Source organism: Centroberyx gerrardi, chromosome 6, assembly GCF_048128805.1.
Source record: "Centroberyx gerrardi isolate f3 chromosome 6, fCenGer3.hap1.cur.20231027, whole genome shotgun sequence".
NCBI classification, from domain to species: Eukaryota; Metazoa; Chordata; class Actinopteri; order Beryciformes; family Berycidae; genus Centroberyx; species Centroberyx gerrardi.
Genome location: NC_136002.1, coordinates 7,957,429 through 7,972,063, shown reverse-complemented (window position 1 = coordinate 7,972,063; position 14,635 = coordinate 7,957,429). Strand labels below are relative to the sequence as shown.

Genomic DNA, 14,635 nt, shown 5'->3' with positions numbered 1-14,635 from the left:
GTGCTCTCAAACAGAGCGAAATTATAATGTCGGTCATGACCCCGACATAATTTAAAACGATGCCTGTGCATAAATGTTTTATATCTTTTGAAATTAACATTTAAGAAACAAAAACATCATAATATTTCTTCTTCCTGGTCGCTTATTATTGGTCGCTTTTATTTTGATCCCGCCTCCGCTAATCGTACACACTTCCGCATTCATGTTGCATTCATGCACTATGTGCTGCGTTTTCGTCTGTGGTACATATTGGTATGATTTCAAACATTAAATCAAATGTATAACTTACTAAGTGCACGTGCGTTAAGCGTTAAAAAGCTGACCAACAGTAAACAAAGCCCACAGATAACAGTCACAGCGTTTGACACTCCTAATCATCCCAACCATCGTCTGTGTACCGGTTTTTCCCATATGACTTGAATGCATCATCAACCAGAAGACAAACATGGCGACGCGCATTGGCATGGTCGCTAGAGTTGGAGGCACAGCATTGCACGCGTTAAAGCCGGTAACAAGACAGTATGCAAGGCAGGGAACAACCTTATTCACCCCGCATCACTTTTCCCACGGAGCCCGCAGCAGTTTGTACGAACATGTCCGTGATGGTTACAGTGACAAGCCGGAGCTGGACATGAGACTTGTGTGTGAGGAGACCGACAAAGTCATGGCCAATGTGGAGAGCAGGAAGGGCGACCTGCGAGGGGACGATGTCAGAGAAATTGTAAGATTTGTTTGCTGCAGATAGCGATGCATAGTGTTTGTGAGATTGAAACAATTCCAGCATAACGGTGCTAAAAGTCACTACCTGTCAAGGGAGCAGAGCATCAGCTAGCCCGACACCCTCCGAACTCTATTAAAAAACATGACAATTTAATCAGCAGAAATGCTTATATCATAAAATATTATTCATGTGACTCATATGACTTTTTTTTTTATAATCGTTGGGATTCACTCTTCAATTCGGCATACATACAATTCACCAAACAGCACTTATTATAATAAAATTTCAACTTTTAAACCCGGTTCGCCTCAGCCACCAAAACAGTGTTTAGTAGCGAGCAGTGCGAACCAGTTGTAACATTCATTGAAATGAATGCTGCTTGGTGGATTGTATGTATGCTGAATTGAAGAGTGGCTCCAAATGATTCAAGAAATATATTGAGTCGTGTTTTATGTGGTATGTACGTCTGTCTATATGCAAGGCCAGATTTTAATAGCCAGATTTTTGAATTGAGTTTGGCGTTACCTCAAGCTACTTGCCTGATTGGAAGTAAAGCTAAATTTCACTTGGATGTCTTTTCACTTTGATGTCCGCTCTACCTTGACACTGTTGTATGATCATATTCACTGCGTGTGTGTGTGTGTGCTTGTGTGTGTGACTGTATTTGCCGGTTTCTATCTATCCATTGTAGGTGTGTGTGTGGCAGCAGCTCCAAGCAGTGAGGAAGGACATCTCTGATCTGGAGGCGCAGAAGAAATACATCAGTGACTCAGTCAGAGCGCTAGTGGTCAGTAAAGGTTAAAGGTTATTAGTAGTCAATACGACTTACCACAACTGTCTTTGCTTGCATACAGTGCATTGATGATAACATTCACAGTAGGGCTGGATATCAAAAAACAATACAGCCACAATGAGCTCTGTTTAGTCCTCTATGATAATAAACAATAATAGTATAAGCTTTATCCATACACTTGACATGTTCATAATCTCATCTTCACAGGACAAGAATGACAAGAAAGCCCTTGCCACTGTGAGTTCAACTTTTACTCATCAGAGCTTGAACTCTTTCTTTCTGTGCGATTGAGTCAACCAATCTTGATGTTCTTGCTCTCTTGCCATTACATTTGTCAGTAGTAAATGGCGTGTGGGGGCACAGTGATGAGTCCTGGTTCTTTCTCATGCAGCTTCCAGAGTACAACCAGGCTCGCCAGAGGGGCCGAGAGATCCGCAGCAGACTGAGTCAGCTCTACCCTAAAGAGAGCGAGCTGGAGCAGGAACACTACGGACGAGCGCTGAGGCTGCCCAACACCACACACCCTGATGTGGTGAGGACACACACACTGCTGCTGCTATGGTTCCAGAAACAAAACGTCTGTAAAAATTAAAATGCCTTTACTGCATTGGCAAATTCTATATACAGAACATAATTAAAAACGAACTCCGGCACGTTTCGGCGTCTTGCCTTCTCTGGGAGTAGAACTTGCCAATGCAATAAAGGAATTTTTATTTTTTTAACTTCAAGTTGAGTGCCTTGGCTTCTCTCATCCTCTTAAGTGGAATATTTGTACCCTCTGCCAAAGCACACCTTCTTGCTTGGCACAGTTGATAGTTTTAAGAAGCTCTCCTGTCCTATCGCCCTCGAAAATAAGTGTAGTTTGAACCTTTTTAAAGTTCTTGTTTCCTTTTTCAGCCAATTGGAGATGAGAGCCAGGCGAGGGTGGTGGAGCTGGTGGGACAGAAGCCAGGTGATCAGTGTGTTCTGTTTATTGATATGAACTGTGGATGGATAGACATTTAAAAATGTCTATGAATCACTTGTAATGTCCTGTGCTTCATCCTCATGAATCCCAAAATCAATTTTCTCTCCTCCTTGCTGCAGTGCTTGACTTCAAGCCCAGAGGCCATGTAGAGCTAGGGGAGGAGCTGGGACTTATCAGACAGAGGTGAGCATGACTCTGGCTTTTGTTATCCAATAGACTCCTCCACTTTATATTCTACTTGCTCTACTGTCTCCATTCTATTCCGCTTCATGTTTTGAGCTTCACAAGTCCGACTCCCTTTTCTATAGAAATGGCAGCCAGCTATGATAGGTGTGATAACAAAAATACAAAAGTAGATGTTCAGTTCGCCACCGATGGGGAAAAAAATACAAGTGGAGAGACGAGTTGAGTGTGTACTTCACTCGCATGTTTTTCCCATTTAGACCCATGTCTACTGGGGTTTCTATTGGCAACTGTAATACCTCACTAACCTGAATTATACAAGCCCTTTGAATAGATTCTTGAACTTCAGCGCTTCAGTCATTGCTTCCACGCACATAGCATACTTATCAGCACATAATACATTACCTCTGAAAGCCCACAAAACAGGTATAAAAGAATGTGCTCTCCCTCAGGCGTTAGCCCCAGCTTGTATAGCTGTCATTAGTAAATAACTAGTTAATTTTGCATGAGGTGCACCTTCATTGTCTAGATGAGAACAGATGTACAGTTAAACACATCCAGGCCGTCCCTGAGGCCGGCAGACATTCATGTTAAACATCTGTTGTCTCTGGGTAATGTAGTGGAGGGTAAACCCATCTAAACTCAGCTTAACTGCCTTTGTATTTACAGAATAGTGCCACCTTTTTAGGCTGACATGTAAATTCATAGTATATAAAGTGGATACTAAGTAGTATCAAACTGATGTCATTTATATGGAAAAAGCATCTTTTTAAGGAGAAAAAAGCATAAACGAATTTATTTTTCTTGTTTGCCTTGTGATGATCACCAACTGGAAGTCATAGTTTACCCATCTTTTTGTTTACCATGACATCACTGGTTGTCTCCTGTTCTACATCATATGAGCAATACTTGTTTCAAACAGAAAGCTCATCAATAATGCTTTGCTTTGAGTTATGTACTCAGTTGGTTTGAGTTTAGTCCATCTCAGTCTCTTATTTCTCTACCTAGCTCTTTCATCGTTCTGTAATATTTTGTTCAGTTTAATCTTTTTCCTGGATATTGGTAATAAAGCAATAACCCCCCCATCATGCTTGTGTTATGTTTGTCCCTCTGTCCCCTCTCCCAGACATCTAGCTCATGTGTCAGGCCACAGGTCGTACTATCTGAGGGGAGCGGGGGCCAGACTCCAGACCGCTCTGCAAAACTTTGCCCTGGACACACTGCAGCGGCGGGTAAGCCTGTGTGTAGAAACCTGAGATATTAAGTCTGTGGAAATGAATGGATTGCATCACTTTCCTCAAGCCTGTGTTTTTATCTGTTGACTTCTGCAGGGCTTCATTCCCTTGGTTGTACCTGACATGCTGAAGGGGGCGGTGTTTGTAAGTCAAAGCTCGCTTATTCCACCATCACTCTCATTTGTTTTTAGTGTATCTGAACATACATTAGTGTTGTCACAATACCAGAATTTTGACTTAATACCAATACTAAGTTTAATATCTAAACATTAGTTACTACTATGATACCTTGACAAACAAGGAAAAACCATCAAGCAATGTCAACACTACTTTATTTTAACCAAAAGCATCATAGCTTCTGAAATGGAATATAAGCTTGCAGAATACATTTGGTGAACGCATTGAACATTCAGAAATTAAATAGCGAATCCATCTTGCCAACAGTACCAAAGTAGTATTGAAATTTTGGTTATTGTGACTAATATACTAATATACTAACTAAAAATTGGTGCCAAATTCAGACATGATGGTTTGAAAGACCCAAGCACCTTTAACCCTCACACTGTCCCTCCCTCCCTCACTCCCTCCCCTTGTTCCTCTGTCTGTCTCCTCCCCCTCCAGGAGGGTTGTGGGATGCAGCCCAACGCCCACCGCTCTCAGGTCTACTCACTGGACCCGGCCCGTTTCCCTGACCTCAACCTGGCTGGAACCGGAGAGGTCGGGGTGGCAGGTGAAACTCCGCCGCTCGCTACTGTTAATGCTCCTTCTCAACACGTTAGAATCTGAGAGAATCTGCCAGAGACTTGTGTAGGCTGTGTAGATGAGTTTTCTTGTTATTGTTACAGTTCCTACTGGTCGCCACTAGAGGTCGATAACGGTCATAAATGTGAATTATAATATGAAGTAAGTAGATATCTGATGTGTCTCTGTCTGCTCCAGGTTATTTCATGGACCATGCAGTGAACTGGAAGGACCTGCCTGTCAGGTGAGCAGCACTTCCTGTCCTGGCTGGGTGTAGATAGAGTGTCATATGAGACTAATTATACACAACATGACATGTCATCTCCCGCCGCAGGACGGTGTGCAGCAGCACATGCTACAGAGCGGAGACAGACACAGGCAGAGAGACATGGGGGCTCTACAGAGTTCATCACTTCAACAAGGTAATGAGAAACACAACTCTGTAACGGATACACTAGAGTTTTAAACTGTAATCATCTTTAATGATCCTCATGGGGAAATTGGGTCATTGCAGCAGCAGATAATGGGATACAGCAAAGAAAGGTAGGATAGAAATAAGAATAGAGAAAACCTACAAATTCAACACTAGAACATATTAAGTAAAAAATATATGAATTTACAGCATATATGCAGGGTGTGCTAAACATGCGTTTCTATAATGTCAGATCATACATGTGTAAAGTATGTGAAATAACACATACAGGGCATGTAAAAAAATCTATTAACCTTATCAAACATATATAATTTACAGCTATAGATAACATGTACATACAGATTTGCAGATGTGCTTTCCTAGCTCTTTATTACTGATATCACTGACAGACAAGCACATACTCTAACCCTATATATATGAAGTGTCTTTGTAATTAACTGTGTGTGTGTGTGTGTGTGTGTGTGTGTGTGTGTGTGTGTGTGTGTGTGTGTGTCCCCAGATAGAGATGTTTGGAGTGACAGCAGATGAGACGGGGAACGAGAGCTCTCAACTCCTGGATGAGTTTGTCTCCCTGCAGAAGGAGATCTTCTCCTCGCTCGAACTACACTACAGGTCAGCACACACACACACACACATGGATACATATACTCAGACACCCACTCACCTTCTCCTTCATATACTGGTACCAGTTGTGTCTTGAATATGAGATGTAAGTGGTACTTGTGTGTGCTTTCCTCGCAGAGTCCTGGACATGCCGACACAGGAGCTCGGCCCTCCAGCCTATAGGAAGTATGATATCGAAGCCTGGATGCCTGGGAGGAGCAGCTATGGAGAGGTCAGCCTCATGATATCACTGTCGCCTGGACTTTCACAGTGTTCTCAGACCTGAAGTGATATTCTACTGATATATGAGAAGTGTTTCATTTGTCTCAGCATGCCTTAAGTCTGAAGCATGAGCCAAACAATAGCTCAGTGTTGGTATACATGCTTTATTTTAAGGTTCATTTGACAGTTTTTACCTGCCAGCTTTACACCACGCTGACTGCATACATTTAATAAAATATGGGTAAATATGGCTCCAGTGTGAATGGAAGACCATAAAGGAATAGTTCACCCCCAAAATGAAAAGTCAGTCTTCATCTGCTCACCCCCATGTCAGTTGAAATGCCGTTGAAGTTGGTACACATCAACTTCACACAGCATGTTAGCCCCCGCAGTTCCATCTCAGCCTTCTAACAAACTATTAAAGTTAATGGGACCATCTTTTTATAGCTCCAAAAAAGCATAAAATGTCCATCAAATTTCTCCAAACAGCGTGTGCAACATAATCCAAGTGTTTTGTAGCCAAACGATTGCACTTTGAGCGTTGTCAGTGAGGAGAATATTGGACTTTTAGACCCACAGTGCCATCATTTGGTTACAAAACACTTGGATTATGCTGCACAAGCTGTTTGGAGAAATTTGATGGACATTTTCTTGCTTTTATTTTGAGCTGTGAAAAGATGGCACTGTTAACTTGGGTAGTTTGGGAGAAGGTCGAGATAGGACCATATGTGTTTGATGGTCCTACAAACTTCAATTGCATTTCGACTGTCATGGAGGTGAGTAGGAATTTTCATTTTGGGGTGAACTATTCCTTTAACCCGGCACTGTTACTGTACCCATCGTACTCCACTAGGCCGGTTGTATTTTGATGCTGATTGTGCTTTTGCCTGGCGGATCTCCTTCTCCATGTATCAGATTTCCAGTGGGTCCAACTGCACAGACTACCAGAGCAGACGCCTCAACATCCTGTACGAGAGCGAGGACGGCAGACTGCAGTACGCCCACACGGTAAGACCGGACAGGAGGCCAGCGCTGGTGTACGTTCTCACTGGTTTACGTCACGGTGGTTTAAATCCTCCATGATATGTGTGTCCTCCTCTAGGTGAACGCTACAGCCTGCGCCATCCCCCGAACCATCATCGCTATCCTGGAGACTCACCAGACCAAAGTAAGACACCAACATGTGTACGCACTCATACACATATGGACGCATGTTTTCAATCCAAGTATTTTTATGCAAAATATAGTGTTTTTAACTAGAAATGCTGAATGGAAACATCACGTTTCAATAAAATATCCTCAACATTGCATCAAAGTAATTAAATAATTTTGCAATTGCTTGAGGCAGATTCTCTCCTGTGTATAAGGCGGCCATCTTGGTTTTATGGACATTAGGTGGTGTATCAGAACATTACCAGGAGCATTTCTTTGTTTTTGGACTTTTCCAATACTAATCAATTCTTGAAAGACTAAATTTTTTTCATGGATTTGCTTCAAACCAGCTGATGGAAACGCACCTATTTCACATTTAATTTTTTGCGACATTTCCAAAGTTTGCTTGAAAGTCACTTGACAGTTGGATGAAAACATAGCCAGTGAAATTGATAATACTGAACTCCATCGCTCCCCTCTCTGTCTCCACAGGAAGGAACAGTGCGTGTCCCCCGAGCCTTGCAGCCTTATTTAGGTCTAGAAGTAATTGAGAAACCAGAGTACACTCCACTGAAATACATTGGACCCAACCAGCCCAGCCGTCCGCCCAGGCCCGCTCCCAAGACCAGATGACACACACACACACACACGTCTAGTACTGTGCCACCACCGTCACCCACAAACATAAAAACATCCAAGGTGGGAGCCAGTTCACGCTCAAGTTAGTCAAGTCAGAAAGTGGATTTTTGAAGCATGCTTCATCCAGGATGTTTCCTACATTGAGCTTTAGGTTGATTGACAAACACATTAAGGATCATCGTTCTTCTTGGAATAAATTAATTGCAGTCTCAGTTGACTTTTTGAGTTGCGTGTGAATTGAGTTCATCCCTGTTTGGAGGTAATGGATCCGACCTCAACTCAGCGGAAGCCTTCCATCTCTCCGCTGGTTTACTATCACTGTAAATATATTTATGTCTTTTGTCGAATGACATGAAATTGTCAGTATCAAGTTGAATGTCTGCTGTCAAGATAATGGAGAGAGGAATAAACAATGAGAACCAGAGTTACTTTCAGTCCCTCTGTTGCTTACTGGTTCACATGTTCTGTTCTTTACATGAGGATTGCATGCAGGAAATCTGAAAGTTTTTTTCATTTTCAGTGAAGGAAACCAACATATGCACACACACACATACAGGCACACACACACATACAGACACACACACTTAAACTCACTCACACTCACTGCTGTACTATTGTGACCTTGAGGAGGCTGGCAAATGGAGCAGACAAGAGTATTTAATGGCTCCCAGAGGTGACATTAGTCCTGTTTGTGTGTGTTCCTTTACCAACTGTTATGAAGTATCAATAATTAATGTGCAAAAGTAATTAACCAACAGCTAGAGGTGGTGATAGTGATGTTTGCAGAGGCCACGCAACTAACTGAATATCTCCCAGCAGGGGTTCCCAAGCCTTTTCATACCAAGGACCCACAAATAAATACATATTAGACCACAGACCCCATTTACCAATATGCAGGATTTGATATTACAGTCATAATCCAGGGTGAGCATTCATTCAGAAGCCCATCTCAGATGTCAAAAGAATGATTTACTAAATCACAACCCACTAACCCACTTAGGTTTATCCCTAGTCCCAACATTACTTAATAATAATATTGTGTCCCAAGGAACCCCCTCTGATAAGGTTTAGACATATAGGGACGTATAGACACATAGATACAGTACATATAGATAGGGAGAGGGCAGTGGAACCTCTGATCAGAACAGCCATCTTTATACATTCTCTCATTAGGATTATTCATTGGGATTTCTAGGGTGTGAAATTAAAGTATTCCTCATTTTGCTGTGGACCTCCCGGAACCCCCACAAGGACCCGTGGTGTTCCTCGGACCCCACTTTGGAAACCACTATCTGATACTATTATAAATACACCTGAAGATAGAAAGGTGCCAGATGAGCGTGTTTAACTTTAAATAATTTAACATGTACAGTAGCCTAGTGATGACATAGTTGCAGGAAAGCTACTTGACTTTTTCTGGCACCTTAACGAGGTTCCGGCATTGATCTGGTCTCAGTCACCTGACACCGCACACACACACACACACACACACACACACACACACACACACACACACACACACACACACTGCGCTGCTTGGCTCCACCTCGCTCGGCGGGTGTGTGGGGAAGATCCTGCCCGTTATTTCAAGGTTATCTCCTGCAGGGGCCTCACTGTTCGGATCCTATGGGAATTTTGATATTTGCAGTTTTCCTCTGGACTGCCGTCGGAGGTAAGGATTCATTACAGTAATTAATGGTCTATAGACTTTATTATGATAGGGCGCTTCAATATGAAATAACGGTACACATTTCGAGTAGCCAGTTGCGCTCAATACGCCGGTGTCGAGCCTCATATTTCACACAATATTTTGATAGACCTATTGCCGCAGCTGAGCTCATTTGTAGCCACAATTATGTTTTTTTCAGCCGTGGAAGCCTTTTTGGTTATGATATTATGAAACCAGCCTTAGAATAAACAGACGGAACATGGATGCGTTGCCAGTGATAAACACTGTCCTCAATATAATTATAGGTGCGTGGTAACCTAATGGCGAAACAACCCATGTAGGTTTAGACTAATAAACAAAGGCGTTGTTACATAATTTCTTCAGCGCCCACCTTTATGTCTGTATGTTATATGGATCTACTGGATTGTTGTGTTTTCTCGATTATCTATGCCGGGCGATATACTGTTATAGCTGTTTGGGCTGTTGTTGTGTAGATTTTACATAGAAGCCAATACCTATTATATCTAACTACTGAGCCAAACCAATCCTGGTAAATGCGGATTAAAGTCCCGCACAGGTGAGCGGAACGGCGCACATGTGCGCACCGCGGGAGCCGCTGTGAAAACCGTGTTAACTGGCTGTAACAGCTATGTTTGTGATTTGCTATGTCAGACGCGAGTCTAAGTAATGCGCGCTGGAGTGAGATGGCGTGCGAAAGAGGGTTTCTAGTGTTGTTACGCACAGTGTAATGCGGTAACACCGGCTATACGCTTCATATTGTACATAGACTAATAGAACAGCCTATTTGTTTGGGGGTTTAGGGTTTATTCAGCTGGTGGGTGCAGACAGCAGTGTGTCATGGCTGTGAAAAAACATCATAACCAAACCCCACCCTAACGAAATAGAGCTATAGCCTACATTTTTTGAAAGATTGGCCTACTAAAAATATCACAACAAAGGCAAAACTGCAGATAATATCCTATAGGAATATGATAGTGATATTATAGGAGATAAAATAACCATGAAGTAGAGTAAGGTCACTATAAACTCACTATTGAGTACCACAGAAACACTGCTTTAGTCCATATATGTGGCTCCAGTCCCTTTAATCATCTATAACATTTCATACCTTGGTGCTGAAACTGTGGAATGATTTGAATATTATCTGCAGTAACCTACTTTGACTGACGATTTGGTCTTTCTTATTGTCTAATGTGGACCATTTGGCTGAGCATGGCACCATAGGGTGGCAGCAGGACAAGCCAATGAGAGCAGAGCCAGATCACAGTGTTAGGGCCGGGTGTCACAGCTTAGAGAGACAGTAACACACCAACACACACGCACACCCCTCTCCATCACATGGACATGCTGAGCTTTACAGGGTGGAGCTGTACTCACGTGTTTGTGGAGGTTCATCAATAGCCAAGTGTCAATTAGGCCTATTGATCCTGATCTCTGCTGGTCTGGCAGTGTGTCCACACAGACCACAGAGTTTTAAAACGTACAGCTGGTGGCTTCTGTGTGTGGGTGACAAACAATGGAGCTAACACTTTAATAGAAAACAGTGTTCCGTTCAAGTCTGTATCTGCAATATCCAAGCTAGAAGTCTTTATCAATCATAGTTTGAGGTAATATTGGTGAAATATGAGGCTAGGTTTCCATGTCTAACAGCACATTCAAAAATGAACATGATCCTTGTTGATTTCATTGAAATAAACACAGTTTCAATAAATATTTTTAAAAAAATCAAACCAACACAAATTTGTTCAGTTTAATATGAAGTAAACTGAACCAGATAAAATGAACTAAAATGGTTTGAAGTGTCTTGACTGTTATTAGATATATGAAACCACATAATGTATCGTTTAATGCCATTCAGCTAATAAAAGTAACACATTTTAAATGCATTGGCATTATGTGCACAACTTGCATACATTTAAATTAATTTATTCCATTTACGTTAGCTGTGTTTGAGTCAATTTTTATAAGTGGAAATACTTTATTTAATGCAATTTCACAAATAGTATTGCTTCATTTAATCCAGTTTGATGGACATTGCTGCTGCCAGACTTGCTGCCGTGGCTGTTAATCGTTCTTCATGTGTTCCTGTGTATCTCAGTGAGGAAGACACTGATGGCTGCTTTAGTGTGCCTTTAATGATCTGCTGGCAGGCCGGGATTGGGCGACTGATTTAGCTCCGGTGGGAAACTACCTGTGAGGCAAAGCCTTTGGGAATAGCTGCTTCCCGGGGGAGAGACACACACACACAGTGAGAGAGAGAGAGAGAGAGAGAGAGAGAGAGAGAGAAAAGCTTCTTTCCTGGGTCGCTGTACCAGGGTGACTGTGCTTACCTTAATGAGGGAACAGTTCCACCCACACCTGGGACAAACCATCACTAAGTAAACAAACCGCTTTATCCCCGGTGCTCGTTTCAAGCGGTCAGGGTAGTTTGGTGCAAGTGTAGCTGCTGCGGAAATGCTAAATGTATTGATTTTCACCTCCGCCCATTCTCCCTTAAACTCTGTCTTTCCATCTCTCGCTCTCTCTCTCTCTCTCTCTCTCTCCACACCTCCCTCCGCGCTCTGTGTCCTAGTGGGATGCCGGCCAGTATCCTCGCCCCTAAATGATGCCAAGGTCGGAATCAAGTCCTTTTCTTCCCCTTCCACTCAGCATAATGTGTATCTTTATGTAGCTTTATTTATCTGTTTGCCACTAACAATGTGTGTTTTGTGTGTTGTGCTTCAAGGTTGAATGTATTATTCAGGAGACGCTGAATGGCGACGGGTCACACCACGACTGTGACCCGCGGCTAACAGGTGACATCTCTATTATAATCATAACATCACCTCTGTTCATCAGCACTCAGTTGTGACTCACAGTGTATCAGTACAATTCCAGTTTACAGTAAATGCGACAGTAGAGAAAGTCAATACTTGAGAATAGAGGATAGAGGACTTTCTGAATCCATGCTTTTGCCTTTTGCTTTACCACGTTTACTGCATTTTACATATTTATGTGCTTTATATTCCACTAATCTAGTTGATGCATTCCTTTGTTGTATAAAATAGTTAGCTTGTTTGCATTTGCTCCTAAGGTATTGCTGTGTTGTACTGTGGTTTCAGTGGATTTGCCATCCTTAAGTGTTGTTGTGTCTTTTGTTTTTTCTTTGCAGAGGAGCTCGATGAAGTGCAAAGACATCAGGGTCTGCTCAGGGAGCTGCAGGAGCTGGCTGATGATGGTACACACACACACACACACACACACACACACACACATTTGTGCATTTCCAACACATCATTGCAATTGCAAGAAAACGTAACTCTGATTTTGGTGTTTTTCATTTCATTTTTGCTTGAATTACACAGTGAAAAATCCAATAAGGAGCGGTGCAACCATAAAAGTGGTCTATAAGTACAAAATGGATGAACACCATACTCTATTATAAGTTGCTGCATTGTCTTATGAAGGCCTTCTTGCCAAAACATCATGTTTTTAATTAAATATTACTTGTAATGCAGAGTGTGACACCCGTCCATTTTGTACTAGTTTGTACTAGTTTGTATACTGTATATGCTGAGTAGGTTCCATATCTGAAAGCCATTCAAAGGCCAGTGTATTGTATCAATTATGCACAGGTGACAGTGTTAGTGCAAGAACCTGCCCGCTTTTTCTCCTGGGCATGTTTTCATCTGACAGAGGTGACATTTTCACACAAAAACACACACGCACACACACACATACACACAGGCGAGTGACTCTCTGGATATCGCTGTCTGCTTGCAGAGAGAGAAAGGGAGGGGGAGAATGAGAGGGAGCGATATGAGTACAACCTGGCGGACGACGAGAGCGACTTCGAGCAGAGGGACGAGGAGGAGCGAGGAGAAGTGACCGAGCCCGGGAAGAAGACGGAAGAGAAGAGGGACGACGAGGACGATGAGACAGAGCTGAAGACGGAGGACGAGGCAACCAAGGAGAAGATGGAGGAGCCGCGCACCGAGGACAGAGGGACGGCCGCCGAGGAGGCGAGAGCCAAGGAGCTGGAGGAGCTGCTGGCCGAGGAGATCACCAAGAAGGGCAAGGAGGAGCGGAACGACGACGAGCTCAAAGAGCTGCTGAAGGAGCTGAAGAAGAAGCGCTACGAGGCGGCGAAGGAGAGGGAGCTGCAGAAGGAGGAGGAGGAGGAAGAGGAGAAGGAGGGGGAGGAGGAGGAGGAGGAGGAGAAGGGTGCCAAAAAGGAGGAGGGGGGCGAGACGGCGGAGGAGGAGGAGAAGAAGAGGAGCGAGGAGCGGCGGAAGAACGAGGTGGAGCTGATGGTGGAGAAGGAGAAGGTGGAGCGGGAGCTGAAGGAGCTGCTGCAGGAGCAGGACAGCAAGAGCAAGCCGGAGCAGGAGAGGGAGCGCAAGGAGAAGCAGGAGGAGCTGGACGAGCTGCTGGGGAAGATGAAGCGGGTGAAGGAAGAGGAGGAGGAGGAGGAGGAGGAGGAGGAGAGGAAGGAGGACGGCGCCGGAGACGAGGGGGTGAAGGAGCAGACGGAAGGGGATAAGGAGGGAGAAGGAGAAAAGGAGTCGGAGAAGAAGGCGGAGAGCAAAGTGGAGAAGAAAAAGGAGGAGGAGGAGGAGGAGAAGAAGAAGGTGGAGGTGGAGGTGGAGGTGAAGGAGCCGCAGCAGAAGAGGGTGATGGAGAAGGCGAGCGACGAGGCCACGCGGCAGTTCGAGAGGGAGAGGTTCGAGGGCGGAGAGGAAGAGGGAGACGGAGATGAGGAGGACGAGGAAGACGAGGACGAATACGTCAGGGAGGATGAGCGGGGGGACGGAGACGACGATGAGGGTGACGCCGAGGAAGACGAAGGGGAGGTACGCTGCTGTAGATAATATGTGCGGGAGAGAGTGTGCACTCCTTATTTGTTTTCTGAGCCTTTTTCTCTGTCTGCAGGAGTTGCTGGAGATCGAAGCAGAGCTGCGCAGAGTTGCTGCAGAGCTGAGGGAGCTTCGCAGAGGATAAGACCCACACACACACACACACCTACACACACACACACACACATTCACGCGCACACACACAGCAGACTTGACAGTCGAACCCCCTTTGTCACATTCACACATTCAGTTCACACATTCTCGATTAACAGTCTTCAGATCCCTACAGCACTCAGAGAAATGTCTTCAGCTGTGAATCTGTAACATGGGACTTTAGGACAAAACTGTACATACCGCTGTTTCATTTCTGCTTTCGGAGCGCCTGGAATGTGATGTCATCGTTTCCTTGACGCTTCCCTTG

General features: G+C 43.9%; 2 protein-coding genes across 2 annotated transcripts; both read left to right on the top strand.

Moving 5' to 3' along the window:
* The first annotated feature begins 438 nt into the window (after nt 1-438).
* sars2 (seryl-tRNA synthetase 2, mitochondrial) lies at nt 439-7,906 on the top strand. The gene is made up of 16 exons (XM_071897293.2): nt 439-721; nt 1,413-1,508; nt 1,722-1,751; nt 1,906-2,046; nt 2,412-2,466; nt 2,601-2,664; nt 3,791-3,896; nt 3,996-4,043; nt 4,521-4,629; nt 4,839-4,884; nt 4,975-5,062; nt 5,573-5,685; nt 5,815-5,908; nt 6,814-6,906; nt 7,001-7,066; nt 7,543-7,906. Exons 1-16 carry the CDS (start codon nt 446-448, stop codon nt 7,681-7,683), a joined length of 1,566 nt encoding a protein of 521 aa, XP_071753394.2. The 5' UTR covers nt 439-445; the 3' UTR covers nt 7,684-7,906.
* Nucleotides 7,907-9,229: 1,323 nt separating this feature from the next.
* LOC139910048 (uncharacterized) lies at nt 9,230-13,901 on the top strand. Its single transcript, XM_071897245.2, has 6 exons — nt 9,230-9,361; nt 11,952-11,992; nt 12,105-12,174; nt 12,531-12,596; nt 13,142-13,582; nt 13,888-13,901. The coding sequence occupies exons 1-6, from the start codon at nt 9,316-9,318 to the stop codon at nt 13,899-13,901; spliced, it is 678 nt and encodes a 225-aa protein (XP_071753346.1). The 5' UTR covers nt 9,230-9,315.
* The last annotated feature ends 734 nt before the right edge of the window (nt 13,902-14,635 follow it).

Excerpts from the sequence above, each read along its gene's own strand:
- LOC139910048 (XM_071897245.2), top strand. The coding sequence starts at position 9,316 with ATGGGAATTTTGATATTTGCAGTTTTCCTCTGGACTGCCGTCGGAG. Across the intron at positions 9,362-11,951 it reads CCTCTGGACTGCCGTCGGAG|TGGGATGCCGGCCAGTATCC; the intron begins GTAAGGATTCAT and ends TCTGTGTCCTAG. Across the intron at positions 11,993-12,104 it reads CGCCCCTAAATGATGCCAAG|GTTGAATGTATTATTCAGGA; the intron begins GTCGGAATCAAG and ends TTGTGCTTCAAG.
- sars2 (XM_071897293.2), top strand. The coding sequence starts at position 446 with ATGGCGACGCGCATTGGCATGGTCGCTAGAGTTGGAGGCACAGCATTG. Across the intron at positions 4,885-4,974 it reads TGGAAGGACCTGCCTGTCAG|GACGGTGTGCAGCAGCACAT; the intron begins GTGAGCAGCACT and ends CTCCCGCCGCAG. Across the intron at positions 5,686-5,814 it reads TCGCTCGAACTACACTACAG|AGTCCTGGACATGCCGACAC; the intron begins GTCAGCACACAC and ends CTTTCCTCGCAG.